This window comes from Otolemur garnettii, unplaced genomic scaffold (genome assembly GCF_000181295.1).
Source record: "Otolemur garnettii isolate 467f Iridium unplaced genomic scaffold, OtoGar3 scaffold00023, whole genome shotgun sequence".
In the NCBI taxonomy this organism is placed as follows: domain Eukaryota; kingdom Metazoa; phylum Chordata; class Mammalia; order Primates; family Galagidae; genus Otolemur; species Otolemur garnettii.
The window spans coordinates 7,880,833-7,894,840 of NW_003852418.1; the positions used below are offsets into that span (position 1 = coordinate 7,880,833).

General features: G+C 47.1%; 2 protein-coding genes across 5 annotated transcripts in view; both read left to right on the forward strand.

Moving 5' to 3' along the window:
• DNTTIP1 (deoxynucleotidyltransferase terminal interacting protein 1) overlaps nucleotides 1-8,816 on the forward strand; it is a 28,357-nt gene extending 19,541 nt beyond the window's left edge. For 2 of the 3 annotated variants that reach the window (XM_012803902.2, XM_003787647.1), the window contains exons 8-13: nucleotides 1,787-1,832; nucleotides 2,941-2,999; nucleotides 3,100-3,160; nucleotides 6,117-6,188; nucleotides 8,290-8,345; nucleotides 8,449-8,816. In XM_012803902.2, the coding sequence (XP_012659356.1) occupies nucleotides 1,787-1,832; nucleotides 2,941-2,999; nucleotides 3,100-3,160; nucleotides 6,117-6,188; nucleotides 8,290-8,345; nucleotides 8,449-8,587 (433 nt within the window). In that variant the 3' untranslated portion in view covers nucleotides 8,588-8,816. Of the gene's footprint in view, nucleotides 1-1,783; nucleotides 1,833-2,940; nucleotides 3,000-3,099; nucleotides 3,161-6,116; nucleotides 6,189-8,289; nucleotides 8,346-8,448 lie in introns of all 3 variants that reach the window. The other variant, XM_023511922.1, reaches the window with a different exon arrangement.
• Nucleotides 8,817-9,637: 821 nt separating this feature from the next.
• UBE2C (ubiquitin conjugating enzyme E2 C) lies at nucleotides 9,638-13,774 on the forward strand. Of its 2 annotated transcripts, XM_012803903.1 has the most exons (6): nucleotides 9,638-9,852; nucleotides 10,458-10,485; nucleotides 11,665-11,751; nucleotides 12,758-12,962; nucleotides 13,047-13,106; nucleotides 13,523-13,772. In XM_012803903.1, the coding sequence occupies exons 1-6, from the start codon at nucleotides 9,752-9,754 to the stop codon at nucleotides 13,579-13,581; spliced, it is 540 nt and encodes a 179-aa protein (XP_012659357.1). In that variant the 5' UTR covers nucleotides 9,638-9,751; the 3' UTR covers nucleotides 13,582-13,772. The 2 variants fall into 2 exon arrangements, with proteins under 2 accessions (XP_012659357.1, XP_012659358.1); XM_012803904.2 differs by lacking the exon at nucleotides 12,758-12,962 and having other exon boundaries at nucleotides 13,523-13,774.
• The last annotated feature ends 234 nt before the right edge of the window (nucleotides 13,775-14,008 follow it).

The window sequence follows — 14,008 nt, forward strand, 5'->3', positions numbered from 1 at the left end:
TCCTGGGCTCAAGCGAGTCTCCTGCCTCAGCCTCCCAAGTAGCTGGGACTACAGGCGCCCGCCACAACGCCTGGCCATTTCTTTTTTTTGTTTGCAGCCATCGTTGTTTGGCAGGCCCGGGCTGGGGATTTGAACCTGCCACCTTAGGTGTATGTGGCTGGCACCTTAGCCGCTTGAGCCACAGGCGCCGAGCCCTAAGAATTAATTTTTAAATTCCCAGTAATAAGGAAAATTTAAAAAATGAAAAATTAAATTGTTTTTTCTTTTATGAGAAGCACATGTTTTCGAGAAGCAAAATTGTGGGGAAGATAAGGATATATCCCATATATTCCCTGCCCCCACATATGCTCAGCCTCCCCCTTATCAGCATCCAGCACCAGATGTTAAACTCTTGAGTTCAAGCAGTCCTCCCATGTCAGCCTCTCAGAGAGCTAAGATTATAGGTATGAGCCACTGCACTTGGCCTGTTTTCAAAGATTTTTTCTTTAAGAATTAATTTTTTTTTTTCCGCAACTGATGAAGCTACTCTGACACATTATCGCCCAGAGGTCACAGTTTTGTTTTGTTTTGTTTTGGGGGGGGTTTTTTGAGACAGTCTTACGCTGTCGCCCTGGGTAGAGTGTCGTGGTGTCACAGCTCATAGCAACCTCAAACCCTTGGGCTTAAGCGTTTCTCTTGCTCAGCCTCCCAAGTAGCTGGGACTACAGGGGCCTGCCAGACTACCTGGCTATTTTTTGGTTGTAGTTGTCATTGTTGTTTGGCAGGCTGGCTGGATTTGTACCTGCCAGCTCTGGTGTATATGGCCAGAGCCCTAGCCTCTGAGCTACAGGCGCTGAGCCCAGAGGTCACAGTTTTATATTAGGATTCACTTTTGGTATTGTACATTCTGTGAGTTTGGACAAATATATAGTGACATGTGTTCACCAGGATAGTGTCATATGGAATTCTTCCACTGCCCTAAAAATATTCCATTTTCCACCTTATTCATTCCCCCCCCCATTCCATTTTAAAAGAATTTCAAAATAGCAGAAAGATTTTTCAAACAAAACTATTTACACGGAAGCCTAATATACTGCATATAAATCAGATAAAGCCACACTGGTCTGGCTAAGGGTAGTAGTGATAGTTTGAAACCACCTTCTTAGGAGATGGACTAGTATCAAACCATCAGACCTTTGATTTGCCTCCCTTTTAAAGCAATCTTGTTCCTCACAGAGACAAGACAGGTAGGGCAGTTGCTATCATCTCCTTTCAACAGATAAGAAAACTCTCTCATCGTCAAGTGTGGTGGCTCACACCTGTAATGCCAGCACTCTGGGAGGCTGAGGTGGGTGGATCAACTAAGATCAAGTTCAGACCAGCCTGAGGGAGACCCTGTTTCTAAAAATAGCTGGGCACTCTGGCAGGAGCCTATAATCCCAGCTACCTAGGAGGCTTAGGCAGGGGAATCACTTGAGCCCAAGAGTCTGATGCTGCGAGCTATGACACCATGCCATGGCACTTACCAGGGGCAACAAAGTGAGACTGTCTCAAAAAAAAAAGAATACAAGTTCAAGAAAACTGTGACTCAGAGGTTCCTGAAGTTGCCCACGTGGCCATGTAAGATGAGAGCTAGTACAAGAGTGTTCTAGTCCCATACTTTTTTTCCTTTGTTCCTTTTCTTATGGAAAAGGAGGGCACCCAGGGAAAAATGGGAGTACCTGAGGAACTACCACCCCCAGCAAGTTTTCTCCCAGTTCTACACCTCACTTTGGAAAATTCACTTTTCTTCTTTCCTCCCAAGCAGATGGAAACCGAAATCCTGTGAACCGATTCGCCGGGAAGGCCCCAAGGTATGATTATGTCAGCATGGCAGTGACTGCTGTCCCAGGCACACTTACCCAAGACTAAGGGGCTTACCATGATGGAAGGGGCCAAGAGATGGTCAAGGATGTGTGCACACCCTTCCACAGCCATCTTCCCCACCTCCTTCTCTGGCCACACTGGCCTCCAGAGAAGATCCCATGTAGAAATTGGAATTAGAGGTGAAACAAAAAGAGAGCTTGAGTCTTTTTTTTTTTTTTTACATTCCTTACCTTAATCATCTCTTGGCCTCTTCCTTTTCCTCACCTCCCTACATCCAGTCAAGCCCTGGATGATTCTTCTCCTGAATATATTACAGTTCTTATTCCCTCCTCTTCATCCTTACTGTTGCCCTAGCTCAGGCCCTGTCTTCTTTCAAAACTGCTTTTTTACAACAGCCTCTAAACTGCTCTCCCTGCCTAGAGTCTTGCCCCTTCAAATCTACTGTCTGCATTGCTGGAGGAATGAGATATCTTTAAAGTCAGGCCTCTTCCTATTCAGAGGCCTTCAGTGACTTCCCATTGGCCTACAGAAGAAATAAAATGCAAACCTTCAATGTAGCCTACTGGGGCCTCCAGCCCTTCCGTGTGTCTCTCTCCAGCCCCATCAATTGCCACTTCCTAATTTGTGTTCTCTCTCTACTCACAGCACAGAATTGCTTGTAGTTCTCCAGTACGCCAAGCTCTCACCTGCCCATGTTCGTGCTGCCCTCTTTCTGGAATGCCCTTCTTCCTCCCCTCTACCCTGTCTAACTTATATTCATCCTTTCATAATTTACTTGGGAATTGCCTCTTTAAGGGAGCTTTCCTGGCTGTTACCTTCCCCTTTTGCACCCCTCTTTGTCACTGACCCATCGCATAATGATATAAGTATCTCTGTGTGTCTATGCCTGTGCCGCCTGGAGGATAGAGACTGTATCTTATTCACTTCTTTGTCCCCAGCATCTAGCACAGGGCCTGACATATTGTAAGCCTTCAGTTTCTTGAATGATGGGTAAGGGTGATGGTTAGAAAAGGGCAGGGGGAAGAATATTTCTGTTTTGCCCACTGGATCACACCTCACCCTCACCAGCTTCTCTGTTTGTTTTTTTTTGCATAGTGGGACCCGGCTCGCCTAAATGAATCTACCACGTTTGTGTTGGGATCTCGAGCCAACAAGTAAGTGTAAGAGCTTTGGCACTGACAGGAAGGACATCTCAAGGATCCACACCTGGAGCTCTACCCTCTGGATGCCTCACCACTCTCTTTTACTTTTCAGGGCCCTAGGGATGGGGGGAACCAGAGGGAGAATCTACATCAAGCACCCACACCTCTTTAAGGTAGGTGAGGGCTGGAAAGTAGACAGGCCATTGTATTGGCAGTCGGTGACATTGAGAGCTCTACATGGCACAGAGAAACTTGGAACAAACACTGATCTGAGAATCAGGATACCTGGGTTCTAGTTGCCTCTCTACCATTCACCTTTACCTTTTGTGATTTACTTAACAACTCTGTGCCTGAGTAATAGCAGCAATTTTCCTTGCATTTTTATTGGATGTCAAATGCAGTTTTAAATGCTACACTTGTCAGGCACAGTGGCTCATGGCTGTAATTCCAGCACTTTGGGAGGCCAAGGCAGGATGATCACTTGAGGCCAGGAGTTTGAGATCAGCCTGGACAGAATACAATAATAAAAAAAGTATTGTCTACAATAATAAAAAATAATAAAAATTCTTGTCTACAGTAATAAAAAAATAAGGCGGCGCCTGTGGCTCAGTGAGTAATGCACCAGCCCCATATAACAAAGGTGGTGGGCTCAAACCTGGCCCCAGCCAAATTGCAACAAAAAATAGCCAGGCATTGTTGGAGGCACCTGTGATCCCAGTTACTCAGGAAGCGAAGCAAGAGAGTTGCTTGAGCCCAAGAGCTGGAGGTTGCTGTGAGCTGTGATGCCACAGCACTCTACCAAGGGCAACAAAGGGAGACTCTGTCTCTAAAAAAAATAAAAAATAAAAATAGTGTTGGCCAGATGCTCACGCCTATAATCCTAGCACTCTGGGAGGCTGAGGTGGGTGGATTGCCTGAACTTACAGGTTCAAGACCAGCCTAAGTCAGAGCGAGACCTCATCTCTAAAAATAGCCAGGCATCATGGTGGGTACCTGTAGTCCCAGCTACTTGGGAGGCTGAGGCAAGAGAATTGCTTGAGCCTGAGAGTTTCAGGTTCTGTGAGCTATGACACCACGGTAATCTACTAAGGGTGACAAAGTGAGACTCTGTCTCAAAAAAATAAATAAATAAATAAGAAATAGCTAGGCATGATGGTACATGCCTATAGTCCCAGCTTCTCAGGAGGCTAAAGCAAGACAATCATTTGAGCTCAGGAGTCCGAAAGCTGCAGTAAGCTGTGATTGCACCACTGTCCTCTAGCCTGGGTAGCAGAGCAAGACCCTGTCTCTAAAATAAATACATAACATACATATATACTAACATTATCTTTTTTTATAAATTTAAAAAAAGCAGGAGATTGAGAAAGTCTGAATGACTTGCACAGAGTTCTTAGCTAGTAAATGCTGAGTCAAGATTCAAATCCCATCTTTACCTAAGCCTGAGTTCTTAACTACAAACTACCTCATTCAGTTATCTGTAAAGTAGACTGGAGCAAGACAGAGTGACAGGGTGCTACTGCTTTTCAAAGCCTCCTCTCCTGAGAGCAGCTACACATTGGTCTTTGCCGTCTCCTGACACCTAAACAGTTTGGCCTACTGGCTGCTGCTTTATTTTCCTCTTTTTATGTTTTATCTCCTGCTGTTCCTTTTACCAGGATGACCTTCCTTCTCCACCCTTATGTAACTATTTAAGATCCACCTCCTCCAAGAGCCTTATTTATGTCATCCCCAAGACAGATATGCTCTCTGGGACCTACTTTGAATTCCCATTGCACAATAGTTAAAAGTATGATTTCAGGCCTGGTCCCATACTTACTAGCTATGTAAACTTGAGCAGGTTGGCTGCACCTTTCTTTTTTTGAGACAGAGCCTCAAGCTGTCCCCCTGGGTAGAGTGCCATGGCATTACAGCTCACAGCAACCTCCAACTCCTGGGCTCAAGCGAGTCTCCTGCCTCCGCCTCCCAAGTAGCTGGGACCACAGGCGCCTGCCACAACGCCTGGCTATTTTTTTTTTGGTTGCAGCCGTCATTGTTGTTTGGCGGGTCCGGGCTGGGGATTCGAACCCGCCACCTTAGGTGTATGTGGCTGGCGCCTTAGCCGCTTGAGCCACAGGCGCCGAGCCGGCTGCACCTTTCTGAGTCTGTTTTGTCACGTATAAAATGGGAACAATATTAGACAACCTCTTAGTGTTAATTAAGAGAGAGTGCCTAGCACATAGTAAGGGCTCAATAAATATTATTATTAGCATAGTTTCCCAGTTCTAAGATCCATCATTTGTAATACATTCCCAACCCACACTCTCATTACCAGTAGATGTTATCTCTAAATCTTGCCAGTCTAATAAGTGAAAGATAAATTTCTTTTGTTGTTTTACTTCATAATTCCATATTACTGATTATAAGCATCTTTTCAGTCATTTAAGATCTATTTGTGGCCAGACATGGCTTACACCCATAATCCCAGCACTTTGGGAGGTCAAGGTAGGAAGACAGCTTGAGGCCAAGAGATCAAGACCTGCCTGGGCAACAGAGCAAGATCCCATCTTTACAAAAACTAAGAAAAATTAGTTAGGTTTGGTGACACTTGCCTGTAGTCCCAGCTACTCAGGAGGCTGAGGAAGGAGGATCACTTGAGCCCAGTAGTTTGAGGTTGAAGTGAGCTGTGATCTTTCCAGCCTGGGTGACAGAGGGAGACCATGTCTCTAAAAATAGTAATGATAATAAAATAATTTAATAAAGAAAAATAAAATTATAGGCACCAGTCCCACCAGTTGTCAGGGATGCTATGTGGGCAACGCCTGTGGCTCAAAGGAGTAGGACACTGGCCCCATATGCCAGAAGTGGTGTGTTCAAACCCAGCCCCGGCCAAAAACTGGAAAAAAAAAAGAAAGAAAGAAAGGGGGTAAGGAGTAGAATTATACTAAGTTTCTGGGAACTAGGTCCCTTGCCTGGCCTCCTGGGCTTGGCTCAGCTTGCTTTAAAGAGGATAGTGAGTCCTCTATATCCACTAGGCTAGGACGACGTCTTATTGGTAAAAACTTTTCAAAGGCCAAGTTCTGCTCTGGGTCCAGATGAAAAGAGCCTTCACACAAGGCTAATGTCTTCCCCCTGTAACTCTGTCCTACACAGTACGCAGCTGACCCCCAGGACAAGCACTGGCTGGCTGAGCAGCATCACATGCGGGCAACAGGGGGAAAGATGGTAAGCATTGTTCATACATCCCATTGCCAAAGACCCACCCAGCCCAGGAACCAGGATTCCAGCTGTTGGTTCCCAAATCTAGGAGACTCCCAAAGCCTGAGGAATGTATGGTGAATACAGCCCATTCCTCATGGTAAAGAGCAGCTTGTAATCCCTGTATTCCTTTCCCTATCCCTCAGTTTCACTCTGCCCCCTCACCTTTCTACCCTATCCCTTTAAGACCACACGTTTGAATCATATTAGTTGTGCACAGGAATGGCAGGTATAAGACACACTTAATACTAATTTTCCCTTATGTGCCCATTAATAGATTTTACTCATTGACTACAACACTCTTCCATAAGACATAGCTATCAAATCTTTTCTTAACACAGTACTCCAGGTAGTACCCTTTGTCAATAGGAGTTAGCACATGCAGTGAAATGTGTTTGCCACACCTGGCAGCCTCTTCCAGCTCGCCACTACTTAAAAGAGTTCTCGGCTCGGCGCCTATAGCTCAACCGGCTAAGGCGCCAGCCACGTACACCTAAGGTGGCGGGTTCGAATCCCCAGCCCGGACCCGCCAAACAACAATGATGGCTGCAACCAAAAAATGGCCGGGCGTTGTGGCGGGCGCCTGTGGTCCCAGCTACTTGGGAGGCGGAGGCAGGAGACTCGCTTAAGCCCAGGAGTTGGAGGTTGCTGTGAGCTGTAATGCCATGGCACTCTACCCAGAGGGACAGCTTGAGGCTCTGTCTCAAAAAAAAAAAAAAAGAGTTCTCAGATCATATCAAGCAGTAATCTTAGGAAAATCATTCTTGCATGTGTTCTAAAACTATTGTGGAAGGCTTTGTTCATCATATGCAGTGTCCCCATGTGAAGATTCACTTAGTCCCACTGCTGGTACTGCTCCTGTTAGAATCTAATGGTCTTGCAAACTGGTATGCCACCTACTTTCTGGCAGTGAAAGCTACCTTTTATTTTACTGCTCAGTGTATGCCCACACTTTATTTCAAAAAATATTTTAGGCTCAGCAGCTAGGGCGCCAGCCACATACACCTGAGCTGATGGGTTCGAATCCAGACCGTGCCTGCCAAACAACAATGATGGTTGAAACCAAAAAATAGCCAGGTGTTGTGGCGGGCGCCTGTAGTCCCACCTACTTGGGAGACGGAGGCAGGAGAATCGCTTGAGCCCAGGAGTTGGAGTTTGCTGTGAGCTGTGATGCCACGGCACTCTACCCAGGACAACAGCTTGAGGCTCTGTCTCAAAAAAAAAAAAAAAAAATTTTTAGGGTGCTTACCACATCAAATGCAACATGACATAAATAAGAAATAGATGGGAGTAGTGGAAAGACAGGACCGAAAATTAAACCACTAAGAAGTTCTTTAAAAAGTTGTGGTTTTTTAATTGCTGACCTGGGAGACCTGTGCACTTCTAAAGATGTTTGCAAATTCAGCTCTGAGCCCCTCTCAAAAACTCTTGATCTGTTATAGAGTTCATGATGTCCATAAGATGAAGACAGTAAAATTACTCAAGTGATACACAATTATTCCTGACCCTAAGACTAGAAACAAAGTCTCCCATAGAAGACTTTCTAATAAACATGTCCTATGTAGTAAGCTCTCAAGAGGGCCTGCCCACTGCAGACCATGGTATTGTACCTAAGCAGCCCTAGGACAATACAACCCACTTACTAGACAGCAGTGCAGTTTATCATGTTTTCCTTTTGCCCCAAAGCTCAAAGCCAAGTTATCTTAGTCTCCACGGTTAGCATATGGCTTCCTCTTCCTGATTTCCTGTTTCCATATTTTCTTTTGCTAGCTCTCATGCCATTTTGTCATAAGCCACCTTGGGTCCTTTTTTAAAAGAGGAGGAAGCTGTAAATAAATTAGTCACCAGTCCCTACTCTTCCCATAAAGTTTCTGGGTAAAAGATTGTCTCAAGAACCATTCCCTAGTCTCTCTCCCAGCTCATTCTCCCCTACTAAATTGCAAACTTTGCCCCTCTCTCTTTCAGCTAGTAAAAGGCCTTCCATTAAGCAGATGTTTACTAAAGTGTTAACTCAGTTGGAGTGAAATGAATCAGAGCCAATGACCACTCTCCCTTGCTCCTTCCCTAGGCCTACCTCCTCATAGAGGAGGACATCCGGGACCTTGCTGCCAGTGATGACTACAGGTAAAACTAGTAGGTCTCCTGCCCAGAGCTCTCCCCTCTGCCTCAAAGTAGCCCCTAGGATGATGCTGGGCTCAGGCTCACTTGGCCTCAATATCTGTTCCAGAGGATGCCTAGACCTGAAGTTAGAGGAACTGAAATCCTTTGTCCTACCCTCCTGGATGGTTGAAAAGATGCGGAAGTACATGGAGACACTACGGACAGAGAATGAGCATCGTGCTGTTGAAGCACCTCCACAGACCTGAGGCCAGGTCCCTTGGCTACATTTGGGCAGCCTGCCTCCGAGGCCTTCTTCACATGGCTGAGGCCACCACTGGGACTGCTCCTAGATGGATCTCAGCGGCATTAAGCTGTGCCTGGGCTAGTTTATAGTGACTCACTGCAGAGCACCTCCAGACCGGCATGTGGTTCTATATTTGTAAGGTTATTAGGATAAGAAGCAATTAAACAGTTTGTAATAAAAACAGATGGTGAGTTGCTGTGTGGTCTGCCTTATGGGGCTGACAGAATATCAAGGGTTCCAAAAGAAGTGGGTGCAGGAAAAAAAGGACCCGATACCTCTCTCCCATCTCAACATAGAATAGACCCAAACTTAATGAGACCAACTTGAGAACACCATACAGCCTCCCAATCTTCCTTGTCCCTCTATTTCTTGCTTCTTCACCCAACTAATACCAGAATATGGCAGCATGTAAAGCCCCCATGGGGGCTTGATGACAGACCAAGTAGAAAATACATTGTTGGCCTTTATTATCCCCATTTTACAGGTTAAGACGCTAAAGGACCAGCCCAAGGTCGTGGCAAACCAGCTGGGGAGGCGGGATATAAACCTGTGTTGTCCAATATGGAGCTTGTTCTACCCATCTGTCTCTAGTTATTCGGCTCACTAGGACTTTTGGATACTTGGGACCCCAACAGATGTGCCCAGGACATTAAAGTGAGGGGAAGGGCAGAGATTTCCGGTTTGGGAAAATAGTTTCCGTGCTACGAGGTTGGAAACACTCCCCTTCCCCGAGACTGGATCAACGCTGGGCACGCCTCGCTTAATCAGGCGTTTGACCCTAAAGGGTTCGGCCCACGTGGACGGTTACTTGGCCATTTAATGGTCGGCGTTTTCCAAAGGCCACCAATCCACTACAGATTCGTTAGTTAATGGCAGCCCCTCCTGCCAATCGGCCGTCAGAAGCAGGATTCCTGTCGCCCAATAATAGTTTGCTGGTGGAGGGGTGTAACAGTTGCGCAGCGACAGAGCTCTCTGGCGCGTTCCATTGGCTGGATCAAACTCAAGCGAACCGCTGATTGGCCAACGCTGCCAGAGGGTTACAATTCAAACGCGGGCGGGCGGGCCCGCAGCCCTGCAGTTGCAGCCGTGTTTTCCGAGTTTCTGTCTTCCTGCCAGCGCCGCCAGGATGGCTTCCCAAAACCGCGACCCAGCCGCCGCAAGCGTCGCGGCGTCCCGTAAAGGATCAGAGCCCAGTGGGGGCGCCGCCCGGGGCCCCGTGGGCAAAAGGTGAGTGATAGAGAAGTAACGCTTGTCGGGCCTGACATGCCCTGGGCATCGGGACCCAGACTTCTGCCACGCATCACCTCCTTCTGGAGCGGAACACCCCCGGAGCTCAGGGCCTAGCATGCGCTGGGCACTGGGGCCAAGGGCGGAGACTTCTGGGACCCCCGCCTCCTGGAGCGGGTGAGATTGGGGAGGTAGGAGGGCACGCCACGAATTCACTCTGCTCTTTGACACCCTCTTGAAAGAGGTCAGAAAGATAGGGACGCTGCCAGGCTACTCCGTGGGTGAGCCAAGACGAAGATGCCCGGGGACCCTATTACTTGGCAGGGACAGTAGAGGGGAGAAACTGAGATCTTTCACGGGGAGAGATGCCAAAACAGTGGGGATTAAGAACACGCCAGAATAATACTGCGGAGAGCCTGTAATTGAGGAGTGAAGGACTTATTAGGATAGCTCTTTGGAACTAGTGTGCCTGAGCTGAGTCTAACCTTGGAGGAGCCGGTCTTCCATGATAGCTCCTCAGGAGAGGGCTCAGATGGGAGGAAATGCATCACCTGGAGCCCTGGCACATCCGTACACACAAATAACCCCGAATACTCTTTTTGCAGGCTACAGCAGGAGCTGATGACCCTCATGGTGAGTGACCAAGTCCCCAGATCAGGCGTCCTCAAACTACGACCCGCAGGCCACATGCAGCCCGTCTAGGACATTTATCCGGCCCGCCGGGTGTTTTTGCCGCTGCTGCCTGTCTTGCTTAGCAGCCAACTCGTCCCCGGGGCCCACAGTCCGGCCCTCCAACAGTCTGAGCGACAGTGAACTGGCCTCCCCGTTTAAAAAGTTTGAGGACCCCTGCCCCAGATCCTCAGCCCATTGGTATCTCCCAACTCCTACCCAATTATCAGTAACCCTCTTTTCCTACATCAGCTAGATACAGAGGCAAAAAGATAAGTATAACTTACTCTTCTTTTGAGAAATTCATCTACACCTTTTCTTCCAGCAGTCTCCTTCCAACTCCATCTCCTTACAATGAAATTATGTCTAAGGCACAGTTCCTTGAAGCCATATAAGACATTCCCTGTCCAGCCCCAAACTTTACCCACACCCAACTCTCCACCCTCCTTGGTGTTTCTAGTCCTGTCATATTTAAGGAATACTCACTGGATTTCCAAGCTCACAGGTTCAAGACTAGCCTAAGCCAGAGCGAGACCCCCCCATCTCTAAAAACAGCTGGGCGTTGTAGAGGGGGCCTGTAGTCCCAGCTACTATGGAGACTGAGGCAAGAGAACCACTTAAGCCCAGGAGTTTGAGGTTTCTGTGAGCTGTGACGCCACGGCACTCTTTAGACTCCTGGGCTTAAGTGATTCTTAAGTGACCCAGCCAGGGCCTGCTGAAACTCTGTCTCAAAAAAAAGTACTTCCTACTTAGATGTCTTTTTCTATGCTAACCCTGAATATTCAACTCGTATCCTTCAATTCTTATATATCTCCCTAGCCTGTAAATAGTCTCTGGGCTTTGTATATAACCAGCACTTACTAGCAGACTTAACTGAATTCCCAGCAGCTAAGAAGATAGTCTCTTCTTCCCTGTACAACCCTCCTTCCTTGACCTAGTGATGAATCTCTATAAGCTCAATACTCCTTCACAAAGGAGTGTATTCAGCCCCAGGATTCTAATTGATTCTTCAGAAAAGCTAATCAGTTACTTTTGGATCAGTGTGAAATGAAATTAAGGGGAAGGAGCTCACCCGTTGACCTCCTTTGCTATCTATGCCCAAAAGTAATACTCTTTGATCCAGCAAATGTTTTTCCTCCCCAGATGTCTGGTGACAAAGGAATTTCTGCTTTCCCTGAATCAGACAACCTTTTCAAATGGGTAGGGACCATCCATGGAGCAGCTGGCACAGTAAGTGTAGGCGTGGGGTGGGCGGGTGTGGCTTTACTGAGATGGATGAGATGGGAGGTGAAATCCAAGTGCCAGATCTGCTTAATCATTTAGCTGGACAAGACACTCCTCATGCCTCTTAATGTACTCTGGGTCTTGTGGCCTTACTCTCTCCCTCTGTATGATAAAAGGGTGGCTTTATAGCAGGGCTATCTATCTTAAATGTTTATAGGGGACCAGAAAGCAAGAAAATCAGTGGAGTGAGAACTTTGGCCAATGTGAAGGTACAAGTCTCAAGAAGCCAGTTTCTCATCACTGCAGATCTGGTTTAAAACAAATCAGAAGTAAAGATCTGTGTCAAAATCCTAATTCTTACATGTTAGCAACTAATATTCTATTTGGACTAATAAAGCACAGCTGTGATGGCCCTCAGTGATGGCCCTCAGAATGCCCATTTGTAGCCCTTAGGCCAAAGGATCACTGTCTCCACCAGAAAAAAGTTGTGTGGTGGCTCACACCTGTAATCCTAGCACTCTGGGAGGCTGAGGCGGGCGTATTACATGAGCTCAAGAGTTAAGAACAGCCTGAGCAAGAGTGAGACCCCATCTCTTAATGTAAAAAAGGGCACCAGAGGCTCAGCACCTGTAGCTCAGTGGCTACGGTGCTGGCCACATGCACTTGGGCCGGTGGATTCGAACCCAGCCAGGGCCAGCTAAATCAATAACAAAAAAAATAGCTGGGCATTGTGGCAGGTGCCTGTAGTCCCAGCTACTTGGAAGGCTGAGGCAAGAGAATCACTTAAGTCCAGGAGTTGGAGGTTGCTGTGAGCTGTGATGCCATCTAGACTCTGTCTCAAAAAAAAAAAAAGACAGAAAAAAGGCACCAGAACCAATCTATTGCTTTGTCTACTATCTAGTCCCAGAGAGAATCACAAAAGGTCCTAGCAAGCCCCTTGAATAGGGGCTTGGGTCAGGGTATGAGGCTCAGGTGGAAAAGCTCACTCCCTGTCTGTTTCTCCAAATGCCAGGTATATGAAGACCTGAGGTATAAGCTCTCCCTAGAGTTCCCCAGTGGCTACCCTTACAATGCACCCACGGTGAAGTTCCTCACACCCTGCTACCACCCCAATGTGGATACCCAGGGTAACATCTGCCTGGACATTCTGAAGGACAAGTGGTCTGCCTTGTATGATGTCAGGACCATCCTGCTTTCCATTCAGAGCCTGCTAGGAGGTAATTTGAAAACCCTGTCAGGAAGCCTCTGTGTTGGTATCTTCTACCCCCTTGACCATTCATTCTCTTTCTCCGCACCCACAGAACCCAACATTGATAGCCCTTTGAACACACATGCTGCTGAGCTCTGGAAAAACCCCACAGGTGTGTCCTTTCTTCTTCTCTAGGACAGGGTGATTGCTCCCCAACCATAAAAGCCTCCCTCAAACAAAAGGATCCCAATGACTTGGGACTAGGTTGGACCAGAAAGGGGTGGGCATCAGTCCACCTCTGCCTCTGCCCTGGTATTCCTGTTTAGTATCAAATGGATTAATGCAGATTAAAGGGCTTTTTAGTAAAATGCTTTGCTGTGCCCTCCCAGTCTCAGCGGAAACAAGTCCTTCCAGGAGAGCTGACTGGGTGACTGGGGAGAGAAACCACTAGCCTGGGAAACCAGCCCCTCCCCCACCTCCTCCCTAGCCCTAACCTTTGTATACCTGGCCAAGCTGCCCTCTTGCCCACCTTAATTAACTTAACTACTTCTGTCTCCCATCACTGAGACCTGCCCTGTTCTCTTTCAGCTTTTAAGAAGTACCTGCAAGAAACCTACTCTAAGCAGGTATCCAGCCAGGAGCCCTGACCCGGGCTATCCAGCCTCTCCCTATATTGTGTTTTTATTTTTTTCTTCAATGGTCTGTCCTTTCCTTGATTTCTGTATAGGACTCTGTATCTTGAGCTGTGGTGGTATTTTTGTTTTGTTTGTTTTTTAAATTAAGTGTCTTATTGAGCCCTTGTGATGTATATTAAATAAATACATTCTGGTTGGTTTTTTTGTACGAGTTGCTGCCTTGCAGTTACCATAGGATTGGAGGTGCCCAGGGTAGGCAGCGGTCAGGCAGGTTTAAGGTCTGGGTTCTTGGCCTGTTTCTCCTGGGGTGAGCACAGCTGCTAGGCTGCAGGGTTCAGCATTGGGGTAACTAGGACTTGTTCCCTTGTGACCTTGGCTATTTTATACTCTGTATCTGTTTATAAAGTGAGTGTCATAGGAATGCCTGTCCTGTGTCTGT